This window comes from Alligator sinensis, unplaced genomic scaffold (assembly GCF_000455745.1).
Source record: "Alligator sinensis unplaced genomic scaffold, ASM45574v1 scaffold264_1, whole genome shotgun sequence".
In the NCBI taxonomy this organism is placed as follows: Eukaryota; Metazoa; Chordata; order Crocodylia; family Alligatoridae; genus Alligator; species Alligator sinensis.
The window spans coordinates 1460758-1475663 of NW_005841831.1; the positions used below are offsets into that span (position 1 = coordinate 1460758).

At 46.7% G+C, this 14906-nt stretch overlaps 1 protein-coding gene across 1 annotated transcript in view; it reads left to right on the top strand.

Annotated features, from left to right (window-relative positions):
- The window catches only part of ANXA8L1 (annexin A8 like 1), a 26199-nt gene extending 12452 nt beyond the window's left edge, over positions 1–13747 (top strand). The window contains exons 8-13 of the mRNA XM_006014769.1: positions 3203–3262; positions 4021–4114; positions 7953–8048; positions 8284–8342; positions 11769–11891; positions 13435–13747. Of these exons, the coding sequence (XP_006014831.1) occupies positions 3203–3262; positions 4021–4114; positions 7953–8048; positions 8284–8342; positions 11769–11891; positions 13435–13494 (492 nt within the window). The 3' untranslated portion in view covers positions 13495–13747. The remainder of the gene's footprint in view (positions 1–3202; positions 3263–4020; positions 4115–7952; positions 8049–8283; positions 8343–11768; positions 11892–13434) is intronic.
- The last annotated feature ends 1159 nt before the right edge of the window (positions 13748–14906 follow it).

Here is a 14906-nt window from a genome sequence, read left to right on the forward strand (position 1 = left end):
TCAGCAGTGAACTAGATTCAAAAAAGGGATTAGAGCAGTGATTCTCAACCAGGGTGCCACATGCCCCTAAGATGGTGTGAATTTCCTGTAAGGGTGCTACATAATAATACCACTGTTAGGTGCTGAAACGCTTACACATGATTCACAAGATAGACTCAGAGGGCACCTATACATGTACATCAAGGATGCTTCGATGCACTGTAATTACAGCACGTCAGAGCAGACTTGATTAATTGAGTATGCTGGAGCATGGTAATTACCGCACTCCAGCAGACTCCAGCATCTGGTGTGGTGCCAGAGGACTGGAAAAGGGTCAATGTGGTTCCCATTTTCAAAAAAAGGAGGAAGGAGGACCCAGGAAACTACAGGCCAGTTAGTCTTTCCTCAATCCTGGGTAAGCTTTTTGAGATAATTATCCTGGCGCATGTCCACGAGGGGCCAGCAGGGGAGGTTATGCTTAGGGACAACCAACACGGGTTCATTAGAGGCAGGTCCTGTCAGACCAACCTGGTGGCCTTCTATGACCAGGTCACAAAATCCTTAGACGCAGGTGTAGCAGTGGATGTAGTCTTTCTGGACTTTAGGAAGGACTTTGACACTGTCTCTCATCCCATTCTCATTAAAAAACTAGGGGACTGTGGCATCGACACCTACACAGTCAAATGGATGGCTAACTTACTGGAGGGTCGCACCCAGAGAGTGGTGGTGGACAGGTCATTTTTGACTGGGAGGGATGTGGGCAGTGGGGTCCCCCAGGGCTCGGTTCCCAGGCCCACACTGTTCAACATTTTCATGAGCAACTTAGATGAGGGGGTAAAAAGCACCCTGTTCAAATTCGCAGACGACACTAAGATGTGGGGGGCACACTAGAAGGAAGGAATAGGCTGCAATCGGACCTAGACAGGTTACAGGGGTGGGCGGATGAGAACAGGATGGGTTTCAACACTGACAAGTGCAGAGTACTGCACCTGGGGGGGAAGAACCAGCAGCATACTACAGGCTGGGGAACTCCCTTCTTGTCAGCACAGAGGCAGAAAAGGATCTTGGAGTCATTATTGATGCTAAAATGAACATGGGCCGACAGTGTGGGGACACGGTCAGGAAGGCCAACCGTACCTTGTCATGCATCCACAGATGCATCTCAAGCAGGTCCAAGGAGGTGATCCTCCCTCTCTACGCGACACTGGTCAGGCCGCAGTTGGAGTACTGCATCCAGTTCTGGGCACCGCACTTCGGGAGGGATGTGGACAGCATTGAGGGTCCAGAGGAGGGCCACTCGCATGATCAGGGGTCAGCAGGGCAGGCCCTACAAGGAGAGGTTAAGGGACCTGAACCTGTTCAGCCTCCACAAGAGAAGGCTGAGGGGGTATCTAGTGGCCATTTACAAACTAGTCAGAGGGGACCAGCAGGCATTGGGAGAGTCCCTGTTCCCCCGAGCACTACCAGGAGTGTCAAGAAATAACAGTCACAAGCTGGCAGAGGGCAGATTTAGACTAGATATCAGGAGGCGCTGCTTCACAGTCAGGGCAGCTAGGACCTGGAATCAACTTCCAAGAGAAGTGGTGCTGGCTCCTACTACCCTGGGGTCTTTAAGAGGAGGCTAGATGAGCACCTTGCTGGGGTTGTTTGACCCCAGCGTTCTTTCCTGCCATGGCAGGGGGTCGGACTTGATGATCTCCTCAAGTCCCTTCTGACCCAACCAACTATGAAACTAGGAAACTATATCATGTGCATCAGAGTCCCTGCACTGAAAAATGGCAGTGGGGGTGCTTTAACTAAAGCTCATTTGACAAACTTTAGTTAAGGTGTCCCCACTGCCATTTTTCAGTGTGGGGACACTGATACACATGACACTCCAGGCGCTTTAATTAGAGCAGCTCTCAGAACCACTCTAAAGTGCTCCCTGCCCCCCTCCCCCACCTCCCAGACCACATGTATAAATGCCCAGAGATTTCAAATAGGAATCCATGGAATCAAAAACATTATGACCTGTTGTGGTCTTTCTAAATTCTTTGAAACCAAAAAAATTTTCTATTATTTTGAAAGCTAAGAGCTAGCATTTTCAGAAGGATGCCTTGAGTCTAACAAGGTATCTCAAATAAGTCTCAAACAGTTGAGAAAGTTGAGAACTGGACTAGATGAATTTATGGAGGGTAGGTTCATCAGGGACTATTAAATACAACTCTTTCAGTGACAGAATCTACTCCTAGTGACTGGGAGAGTAAGATAGGAGACAGATTATTCTATACATAACCTGTTTCGTACACTTTTCCTCTAAGGCATCCACTGCATGGCACTGTCAGAGCCAGGATGTTGAGCTAGATGGAGCTTTTGTTTGATCCAGTATGTCAGTTCTTATGCTCTTATATAATACGTGCCCCTTGTCACAAGGTGATGTGCTAGAGATAAAAATTATGGTTTTGGTGAGTGCATGTATACACCACGTGCACACACACATGCACACACATGCATACATCATGGACTTTGAATTAGATATCTGCATCTTCAACTTCAAAAGCACAGGAGAGCTCTTCTGGCAGGCACAAATAGTAGAGTTGTAATCGCTCTGAGACTACACCTGATTGAGTACTGGCTTTCAAAATGTGTGGTCCATGCAACCCTGTGGTTTCACAATAGGTCATCAGGGGTTCTGCAAAGAGACTGGAGGCAATAGGGGAGTGGACTGGGAGGCAGTGTACCAGCATTGCAAGGCTGGGTTACCTGGCTCTGCATCAGTCTTTAGGATAGAGGTAGGGGTTCCTTGGCAGAAGTGATACAGAAGAGTTCTGTGACTTTAAGAAGTCTGAAAACTACTGTAGTATAGGGCTACATCACTCAATCACATACATACCTCAAGACACTCCAAACAGATTTTTAAAATTATGTTTACCATTTGTGATTTACTCCCTTGCCATACCGTGCATCCCATCCTGATAGAGCCCTGCTAAATGGTTACCACTACTGTTACTACTACTCCATTCTACAGAATAAGTGATGTCTGAGTTAAGTGATACCAATGTATTGGTTCCACATTACAAACAAGGATTTTCTCTTACATTTTATGGAACAATACTGGTTATCTAGCTTGCCAGGGCAGGGGGCTACAAGATTAATCCTTTTGTCTTTGAAAATGGTGCAAAATACTGATACAGAAGATGCTATCATGAGAATATATGAGTATGTTTTCTTTTTATTCTCCTAGGGTGAGAGGGATGATCCAAGATTTTATGTGGATTCAGAATTGGCACTTCAGGATGCACAGGTACTTTCATGTAATCAGAGGTGGATCTGGGTTTAAACATTTCTGAGGGTAAGGGGCACATGAGCCTATACAGTTTTGAGCCAAGATAGAATTTGGATGATGATTCAAATCTGGAGATGAACCCAGATTTGTATCTGAATAGAATCCAGTTCTGACACTCGGCCCAATTTCCTGTCGCCTGGATCTACCTGCCACTCAGTTTGAAATTACCTACTAAATTAAACCTCCATTTAAAAAAAAAAAAAAAACCTTAATAATGAGTCTTATGGTATTGCCTTAAAGCCCTCAAGAGCTATAAATCTGAATTTTATTTATAACCCTGTTTTACCAGCTACTTCTTACACAAAGTACCCTACGTGGACTGAAGCACAAAGGGACTATGTGATAAAACAGACATGTCTAGCTCACACGACAGTAAGGGGCTTTGTGACATCCTTAAATACTGGTATCCAAGTTGCACTACCAAAGCCCCCAGCACATTGCACCTGCTTCGTCCAAGTATGTTCCCCCCAGGTGGGGTTCACTTTTCAAGTCTTGATTCTCAGGTCCTGTTTTATACAAGTAAGCCACATTATTTTAAGTCTTTCTATCTTTCCTCTGCTCCCAGCTCTCATGGCCTGAACTTTTACCCCCCTACACATGTTCACAGAAACAGAAAGGGAGGTTTCTTCTCAGCAAAGCTACAGAGATCCCTCCCCGCAAAATTACTATGCTGAACATTATTATATGAACTGTAAATTATGGTTTATAAATTACAGACTCTTTATGCTGCTGGTGAGAAGATACAGGGCACTGATGAGATCCAATTCATCACCATCCTGTGTAAAAGGAGCGCCATTCACTTGCTGAAAGGTAATGGGCAGGGGTGATACATTTTCAGGCATGTGAGAAGCTTCCAAAAGGAAAAATCATGCCATTCAGAGGGATAGGGCAAGGCCAATGCTGGCACACCTGAATGCCCAGAATTAGGCACCTAGATCAACATTTAAGCACCTAAATTCATGCCCTGATTCTTAGAGATGCTGACAATTGAATGACTCCCACTGGTGAGAGTTATGAACACTCAGTACCTCTGAAAATTAGGCCATTTAATTAAGGGTCCAAATATCAGGGTAATGGCTTAATTGATCAATCCAATCTAGCAAATCTATCAATCTAAAACATGGAGAGAAAAGTGGAAAGATGGACATTTCCTAAAAGAATTAAAACATGTTGGGTGCCCCTATCTACAGTGACAGGTCCCTTGTCTTCTTCCACCTGGATAAGTTGCTAATAGTTAGTCCTCATTCTGTCCTGAAGAGTTGCAGCATTCCCCATTGGAATCCCTGCACAATGCTCATCCGGGCAGGACAGGACCAAGGACAGGAACAGCTCTGGCAGATCTGGCACACTGACAACAATTTTTTCAGCCAGTCAGTGAAGAGCCAAACAGACATTGTTACATAGGCTGAGCATGCACACACCAGACAATGGGAATACACCATGGGTTTCAAAGATACAGCCTGCGGAGCTGTATCATCTGGCCCCAGTGCTGTCCGCTGCATGCAGCCAGAACAAGAACCAGTAGCATGCAGAGCCCAGCATGCTACTGGTGTGGGCTGGATCCAGCATGTGGGCCTTATCCAGCCTGCAGACTAGCCCCATGTCACTCACCCAGCCCACAGGGCAAATGAGCTTGACACCCTTGGAATACACCAATCGCCTAGTGCCAAGTTACACTGTACGTGGCCCTGAACATTGTGCAGCTGAAGTCTTTGCCTGAGTCCAGCTCCCTTTCATTTTCAAATTTAACTTCACAAAATCACATGCATACAAATAGGAAAAAGAAATCATGTACAAAAAATAGCCTCTATATTTTGACTATTTCAGCTTCTGAGAGTTCAGTTTCAAGGGGCCACAAGCAGATTTGGATTGGTAGCAACTAAAATTCATGACTACTTTATAAGCATTCAGTCCCAACACTCTTTATGACCAGAATAAAGAACACAGAGAATGAATCACTTCATCTTCACTGAGACAAAAGCTGATTAACAGTATCATTTGAAAACTCAATTTATTTCAGTACCATTCCAGCTGAAGTTATTTTGATAGAGAGAGGTCTGAGCTGAGTAGGACGATGCCATCTGTCTGTCCCATTTGTTCATTTGTCTGTCAGTCCAGATTGACAGACAGGCTCAGGGGGGATGTGGTGGCTGCCTATAAGTATATAAGGGGTGTACATCAGGATCTGGGGGAACACCTGTTCACCAGAGCGCCCCAAGGGATGACAAGGTCAAATGGTCAGAAACTTCTCCAGTACTGTTTCAGGTTCAACATAAGAAAGAACTTCTTTACAGTCCGAGCCCCCCAAGGCCTGGACCAGACTGCCCCCAGAGGTGGTGCAAGCACCGACTCCGGACTCCTTTAAGAGTCAATTGGACATTTATCTTGCTGGGATCCTGTGACTCCAGCTGACTTCCTGCTCCTGGGGCAGGGGGCTGGACTCAATGATCCTCCGAGGTCCCTTCCAGCCCTAATGTCTATGAAATCTATGAAATCCATTTCTGCATTTCACTGTCATGTTTAAGCACTAAAGTTTGGAAGATTGTTCAGCTTTAGATTTGAAGATCATCATGCAATGCGGGACCTCTGGCACAGCTCTACGAGCACTCATGGCACTCGGGCGATATGCCGGAGGACTGGAAAAGGGCCAATGTGGTCCCCATCTTCAAAAAAGGGAGGGAGGAGGACCCAGGAAACTATAGGCCCATGAATCTTACTTTGGTCGTGGGGAAGCTTTTCCAAAGAATTATCCTGGCACATGTCCAGGAAGGGCCAGCAGGGGAGGTTATGCTCAGGGGCAACCAGCATGGGTTCATTAGGGGCAGGTCTTGTCAAACCAACCTGGTGGCCTTCTATGACCAGGTCACCAAGTCCTTGGATGCAGGTGTGATGAGTCATTTTCGACCTGGAGGGATGTGGGCAGTGGAGTCCCCCAGGGCTTGGCCCTCGGACCCACGCTGTTCAACATCTTCATCAGCGACTTGGATGAAGGGGTTAAAAGCACCCTGTTCAAATTTGCTGATGACACTAAGATGTGGGGGGATGTGGGCACGCTAGAAGGGAGGAATAGGCTGCAATCAAACCTGGACAGGTTACAGGGATGGGCGGATGAGAACAGGATGGGGTTCAACACTGACAAGTGCAGGGTACTGCACCTGAGGAGGAAGAACCAGCGGCACACCTACAGGCTGGGGAACTCCCTTCTCACCAGTGTTGAGACAGAAAAGGATGTTGGAGTCATCATTGATGCCACAATGAACATGGGCCGACAGTTTGGGGACGCAGTCAGGAAGGCCAACCATACCTTGTCGTGCATCCACAGATGCATATCAAGCAGGTCCAAGGAGGTGATCCTCCCACTCTATGTGGCACTGGCCAGGCTGCAGTTGGAGTACTGCATCCAGTTCTGGGCGCTGCACTTCAGGAGGGATGTGGCCAATGTGGAGAGGGTCCAAAGGAGGACCAACCACATGATCAGGGGCAGCAGGGCAGGCCCTACGAAGAGAGGCTGAGGGACCTGAACCTGTTCAGCCTCCACAAGAGAAGGCTGAGAGGGGACTGTAGTGACAGTGTACAAACTAGTCAAGGGGGACCAGCAGGCATTGGGAGAGTCCCTGTTCCCCCGAACAATCCCGTGAGTTGCAAGAAACAACGGACACAAGCTAGCGGAGGGTAGTTTCAGGCTAGACATTAGGAGGCGCTATTTCACCGTCAGGGCGGCTAGGACCTGGAACCAACTTCCAAAAGAAGTGGTGCTGGCTCCTACCCTGGGGGTCTTTAAAAGGAGGCTGGACGAACATCTGGCTGGGGGCGTTTGACCCCAGTACTCTTTCCTGCCATGGCAGGGGGTTGGACTAGATGATCTCCTCAGGTCCTTTCCGACCCTACCAGCTATGAAACTATGAATGCCATTCTTTTTTCCATTGCTACTATTCCATTATTCATGTCTAGAAATCAAATTTGACACGTATAATTTTGCACCTGGAAGCATTCTTCATAGAGACTAAGGTAAAAAATATTCATTGTTGTGGCAGAACACTTGGTTTGTGCAGCAGTCTGAGTGAACTTGTATCTATATTCTTGCTTATGCATGCTTTTATTTGCTTACCTTTTATGTGGATAAAATAATACAAGATTTGAGTTACCCATGATGCTTTCAAACTGTAAAGTATCAGCCCTATGAGCAACCCAGACCTTGCTTTAATTCAATTTTATCTTTGCTCCCCAAACCCATGACAGCAATAAAAAGACCATTTGAGTCTTGTTTACCTGATATGGATCAAGAGAAAAGAAGAGGTCTTTCAGATCTGATTTCCAAAGGAATGTGCAAGATGCACATCCCAGATGTAGTCTAGTAATTTCGCTCATTTCCATTCATATCTACCTATTCTTATCTATTCTTCACCCATGCAGAAACTTTCCTTTCTGCGGGAATTTGCATTTGTGGTGGTTCCAGCATCTTTTGTCTTATTTTGGGGCTTGACTCACAGAGTATTGAAGTGCACAGAAATCTGGCCATTCACATTAGTGGTCTTTGAAGCAACCTAAGATAAACCCAACGTACGTGTTCTGTGAAAACTGGGAACAATTGCTTAGGCATTTCATGAGGCATGAATTTAAAAGTATTTGTGTTTATTATTTCTCACAGTCTTTGATGAGTATCAAAAGCTTGCTGGGAAGAGCATAGAAGACAGTATCAAGAGTGAAACCCATGGCTCACTAGAGGATGCTATGCTGGCTATTGGTAAGGGATGCAAAATTGCGTTAAGTATTTTCTGCCTTTTTTTCCCTTCTACTGCAGTCACTGACTATGTATAGTAAAGTACATATATCCTGTGGCACCAGTTTATATGAACTAATGTGTAACCCTTAGCTGAAATGGGGCCTAATCACAGGGAAAAATAGAGAGTATTTCTATTATCTTCTGTCCCAGAGCTGGAATTGTCATGGTCTCTAACTGAATGTTTTCATGTGCCTAGTGAAATGCACCAGGAACGTCCACTGTTACTTTGCAGAGAGGCTGTACCATGCCTTGAAGGTAAGACTGTGTCAGAACACAAACTTTTCATAGGAGCCTGATTCTGGTTCTGGTGTAAACCAAAAGGGTTGTATTTTCAGTAGAGTCAGGGAATCGGTGGTGGTGTAAAACTGGTGAGAACGAATAGGATCAGGCCCAGCACCTTTGGAAGAGTTGAATCTGCCTTGTGACCCCTGTCCCCACTGCACCTTCTGTCAGTAGTTCTATAGAAGTTTCTCTAATTACTCCAAGGTCTTTTTCGCCAGTGGAAATGGCCAGTCCACCACTGTGTATGCATAGTAAGGCTTATTTTTTCTATGTGCATTATTTATGAATGTTGCATTTTATCTGCCACTTTATAGCCCACTCACTCACTTTTGTGACATCTTCCTGGAGCTCTTCACCATCACCTTTACAACTCTAAGCTCTCTCTATTTTCCCCTCAGTTTGAGCCAATTCTCTTAGGGGATTCATCTGAGGAGAAGGTCTGGTGTGCTAATCTTTCCAACATCCGCTGTAGCTGAGACTGATGTAAAGATGATGGTTGTTATCTTCCTTGAGGGCACCTTTTACACCCTGGCTCTTGAATAGCCCCACTGCTCTCCTGGAAAACTTACACTTCAGCTGTACTTAATACAAAAATTATGATTGCTTGTATGTCTTTAGCAACATGCTCAAATTGTTTTTTAGCCTGCCTTGTTATGTTTTTACACATAACTTGCCAGAGTTTATTTGGCTTTTTAGTTTTATTGTTAGCCCGTGGACTTCCATTTTTTGAATGATTCTTTTCCCCCTAACAGCCTCAACGGCTTAGTATCAGCTGCTTAGTGTCTTTTTTAATTTATGTTATTTAGTTAGCCACTGTGAGCCACTACTCTGGTGTTCTTAAGCAGCCTCCATGCTGTCTATGGGCTTTTCACCCTATTGATTGCACCTTTTCATTCTTAGCTTTCTCATTTCTGCATAGTTCCCCTTTTTAAAATTAAATATTGTAGAGATAGATGTTTAGGTAGATGTTGAATTTGATTCCAGTATGCTCACTGTTACAAAGCGGCACATTCACCATTTCTGTTTGAATCAGATCCCATATTTTGCTCAGGAATAAATCAAGAGTTTCTTCTCTTGTTTGTTCCAAGAGTAATTGCTTTGAAAAACCATGTGAACAGAGTAGTTAAAACAGCACTTATAGGATGCATCTACACATGCAAGTGCTGCTGAATGAATTTACTCCATCTAAATTACTCTGGAGTAAACCCAGCCTAGGCAGGTGTCTACATGCATGACCACTTGGGAACAGACCTGCTGCTCCTGGCAGCAGTCTGCTCCTGCCCCCTCTGGCCCTGATCCAGTCCCCTGCAGCAGCCAGGGAGAACTCTAGGCTCCTCTTGAGTGCTAGCCCAAGGGCTGGCTGGAAGCATGGGGGCAAGATATATCTGTCTCCTGGCAGGGGCTGGGAGATTGCTCCCTGCCTCCAGGAGCTGCCTGGTGGCCCAGGTGGGAACAGTGTCCCCCATTTCTGGCTCCCCAGTAGGGGGAGCTTGAAAAGAGATGTGGGGGAGGGTCAGGTCCCAGCCCCCTGCCTGGCTCCACCGGTGGGGCAGCTAGCAGTGAGCACCTGGCTGGGTGGAGACTCCCCACCCAGCTGGGGGCTCACTCTAGCTGCCCCACCAGTGGATCTGGGCTGGGGCTGGGACCTGCCCCTTCCCGACAGCTATTTCCAAGCCCCATGCCTCAATCATGAACGACAGGGGGGGCACCATGGCGGTGAGCGGGGACCACCTGCAGCTGCCACTAGCGTTGTTGGCGGTGAGGGGGGACGTGGCAGTCAGCGAGCGGGGACTACCTGTAGCTGCTGTCTGTGCTGGCGGTGGCGGTGAGTGGGGACCGCCCACAGCTGCCAGCAGCCATGTCAGCAGCGGGTGGGGAAAGGGGGAGAACAGCAACCACCTTCAGAAGCCAGTGGGGGCCAATCTCAGGGGGGGCACATGCTCCCCTGTGCCCTCCCCCCTCCCCCCTGGCACATTGCCTATGGCCTCAATAGCCCAATCAGGGCATGGGGATGGGAAAAAACTGCAGGGCTGGGACCTGCCCCAGACAAGGACAGTTCCCAGCCACTCAATCTGGGGCAGGTCTCTGCTAGCTCCAGGCTCGGCGGGGAGCTCTCCCCACGCAGGGAGTTCCCTGCCTCAGCTCTGCAATCATGATCATGAAGCTGGGGCAGGGAGCAATCTCCCAGCCCCTGCTCTGATCGCAATTTCGGAGCAGGGGCAGGGAGTTCCCTGCTGCAAAGGCAGGGGGACATTGACCCTGCTCAGGGTTCAGTGGAGGAGCCTGCCCCAGCAGCAGGCAGCTCCCAAGGACAGGGAGCAATCCCCCGCCCCTTGCTGCCTGGCTGACCATCAGCAAAATTGCTCTCACTCAGCTGTCTATGAATGCCTTACTGCTCAGTGGGCAGCCCCTGGGGTGGGACTGCACGGCTGTAGCAGGCCCCAGCCCCAATCCCTATCCAATCCCTATCCTGGGCGTGGCTCAGCTCCACTCCCTCCTGATCCCTGCCCAGACCCAGCCCTAGCCCCAGCCCCACTCCCTTTCCTCCCCCTGCCGCTTTCCTCACAGACATTCCTGCCTTGGGGGATGCATGTGCTCCCCCCCACAAAAAAATTTCTCCCTTCACCTATGCTGAGCAGTAAAGCATCTTGTGTAGATGCGCCCATAATATCTAGAAATTGCATTGCTGTATCACACTGTGAGGAGACATTTACCTAGTCTGTATGGGGATTATTGAGGAGAAATGTACAAGACCATATGAGGATGTATAAAAAATGTATAAAAGTTATCTATCACATTCTGTTGTGCTGTATGCACCTGATCCCCACTGACAATTCTTTAGCATGTTTGCTGTCAGATTTCTTATGTAGAAAAATTCTAGTCATACCTGGTTGTCACGATGGTTCTTTGATAAGAAGGTAGGGTAGACTTGCATCTTATAGATTAACAAAATCAGAGGTGCATACACTTTTGTAAGCAGTGGCTTATAGCCAGATGCTGTGAAGAACCTGCATCTTATGTAGTAAGCCACTGATTGCCGAAGCTCATGCATCCCTGATTATTTAGTTAGTCTATACTGTGCAAGTCTACCGTGCCTTCTGCCTGATTTGAGGCTAATGCAGTGAACAAGTTCTCTCTGTGATAATAACAAGTGTCTAGAGACTAGAATGAGCAGCAGCAGTTTGCTGCTAAATTCATTCCAAGCAGCATTTTGAAATGTGCTCTCTACCACCTTGGATCAGTTTGCAAACAAATAATTATTTCTCTCCATCTCATTCCCTTCCTCCCTGCACCCGACTATGCCCCACCACCACCCCTTCTCAAAGTAAAGTGAGAGCAGAACAGATTTCTCCCCATAATAAATGGCAGTGATGCAAACCCATCATTCTTTCCTTGCAGGGGGCAGGAACCCGTGATGGGACTCTTATAAGAGTTATTGTTTCCAGAAGTGAAATTGACTTAAAACTTATCAAGGCTGAATTCCTGAAGATTGCCAACAAGTCCCTCTCTACCACGATTGCGGTAAGCAGAAGTTTTATGTTAGATTATTTGTAGCTATTCTATACGTTTCTAATATGTCCATCATCTTGTGCCTGTAAGGCATGGTAATTACCACACTCCAGCAGCCTCCTGTGTCTCGTGTAGCAGCATCCCCACACTTAAAAATGGGGGCGGGGTCACTTGAACTAAAGCTTGTCGAATGAGATGCTACATGAGACACTGTGGCACTTTAATTAGAGGGGCTCTTGGCCCCCCGCCTCACCCCTGGAGTACATGTAAAAATGGCCTTGGAGTTTGGGCATATTTACAACTATTCTCAGTCAAGGACTATCCCCACTGAGAAAGTGATAGGACTATCCCCACCCTTCATAAGTCATGGGAGTACGGTCAGATGGAATCAGAGAACCTTCCTCATTCATAAGGGAAAACCAAAGTGAGTTGTGCAGTGTGTCCTGGAGGTGATGAGATGAGGGCATAGCTAACTAGGTTTACAGTCTCAGTTTCTTCACCAGCGAAGCTCCCCTTGTTTTGGACTCAGTGCAGCTATGCTGACTTGTAACAACTGGAAAATCATTAGCTTCACGGTGCTATTTTGATTTACAGCAGTTGGGGATCTGCCTCATATGGTTTGAGCAAAAGGTCTAGAAATGGACCTTTCCCCAACCCTACCAAGCCTCTGGAATTAGATTCTTATTACCTAGAGGGGGATGGTCCATCCCTTCTGAAGAGCCATTGTAATGCCAGTTTTCTCCTATCCTGTGTTCTGGTTCATTCCTTTCCCTTGTGCAAAGGGCACAGAGGCCCCATCATGAGCACTCCCCATGAGAAATCTCTGTAATTAAGGCCCTTCCATCTAATCTACTTTGTCAGCATCTGTCATGTTGATTAATGATCAGTTTATAAGGGTCTTGACCAACATTCCCTCTAAGCTGCATGGCGTGTGTGGCCGCGCAGGAGTGCCTGGCAGCGCGGCATGAGCGCGCCTGCGCAACCGCGCACGCCATGCAGCTTAGAGGGAATGCTGGTCTTGACTGAATATTAATTCTTCCTGAAGAGTTGCAGTAGCCCCCTCCCCACATACTCGAAGTGGATGAAACCAGAATCCTATCACTTTCTCATTAACACTCCGCTAGACTGACTGCAATACTTGTCTAGTTCCTAAAAATGCAGAGCTTCAGGGCGAAGTGCTCCACCCATATAGTTCTGGTGAGCAGAGTAGAAGCACATGCACACTAGGCAGTGTAAGTTTATATCTAGTGGGCTCCATTTTTAGCTCTCACTTACACTGATTTTTATCTCCAAGTAATGCCATTGGCCTCAGTGGAGTTGGTCCTGACTGATTGTCCGTCAGGTTCAATAAATTTGACAGTCAGGTGAAAACAATTGGGCGTGTCTCTCCTTTCACTTACAATACAGTGTCAAATAGGGACAAGTCCACAGACATCAACAAAGTCTGTCTTTTTCCTACTGGAGGTTATTCCAGTGAACTACACAGTCAGCGCATGACTTGGAGTTCCTTTGAACATGCTTTCATATTCACTGTTATTTGTTTTGTCTGTGTCAGGGGGACACCAGCGGTGATTACAAGACTGCCTTGCTGAATCTGTGTGGCAATGACCAATGAAGAAATCTGAAGTGACGATGTTGAAATGGAGGCAAAGAGAACATCAATAGTGAATACGTGTCTGGAAATGTACGCTTAGAAACCCTGTCCACTGAACAAGTACAAAAGAGAAGATTTGCCTAGAGGCAAGGATTTTCCAAAGCCACCTCTGGGATTTGGATACACACTGTCCAAAAAGTGCCCCAAATCTCCTAGGTGGCTTTAGAAATGTTGCCATGGTGTCTAAATAAATTAGCTTCTGTTGTGTTCTGTATAACCTCCAATTCCTTGTAATACACAATCCACCAGTAGGTACTTGCCTTGATAGGGGCTTTTGGGTTCTGTGCATTATTAAGCAGCCTCCCTTTCTGTTGCTTTCAGTGAGTGTCTGGGCATGATCCTGCATGCCTACAGCTCGTAAACGTGCACCTATAAACTGCTGTATACTTGGTAATCCCACTGGCTTCAGTAAGACTTGCAACCAACAGCTCCATGCAGAAGCGGTCCCTGAATGAATGCTGAATGCACAACAATATTTCAGAGTGGAGAGTGCAAACCTAAGGGGCCTGATCTTGTTGCCTTTATTTGCATGAGAAGTCTCTAAGACATCAGTGGGAATTCTCACATGAAAAAGGGTTGCAGGTGGGAACAGAGCCAGGACGCATGATGATAATAGCAGTAGACTGATTTTGCTCTCACTGACTGCACTATACATTAGGATAGATATGTGGAAGCCAGTGGAGTGACCTCAGTGTCTAAATGCTGGGGGACTGGAAGTGGGCCTGGTACCTCGTTTCTAAAGAACATATACATTTAGCCAAATTCCTTTCTCAGTGGGCTGGGTGCTGCTCCCACTCACAAAATAACTCAGCTGATCTCTGGATTGACACTGCTGTGCCTGAGGCTGATGGGAATAGAATCAGGCCCTCAGTGTGGGCAAAGCTGGGAGAAATGAGATGAAATGTTCTGACAAACACGGGTTCACCTGAGAAGTGGTTCACCCTGCAGGTCGCACCTTACTCAGAGTGGTCAGATTAAATGTGTTACCGACAGCCATAATGTTTGAAGTTTTTGGATCAGGCAGATGAACCCATAGGCACCTATTGCTATGCTTCTGTTATTAACAAAGTCTAAAATCATTAGGGTAGGGTGTTCAAAGGGATGTTAGGGAATGAGACATCTCAGTGCCCTTAAACTGTTAGGATGCCTTGAAGAGGCAATCCTGAAACAAGAAAACCTCCGCCACAGCCCTCAGGTGGCCATAATTGAAGACATTCACATTTCTCCCATGAACCAAAATGTATCAATGAAATCTCCTTGGGCTTCTGTTTTTAATGGGAGACTTCTGTTTAGTTTGAAAAAGGACTGGAAAATCATGGGATGTCCCCAACTCAGGGAATCCTGCTTCTCCAGGAGGCTGAGCTTGCCTCTGA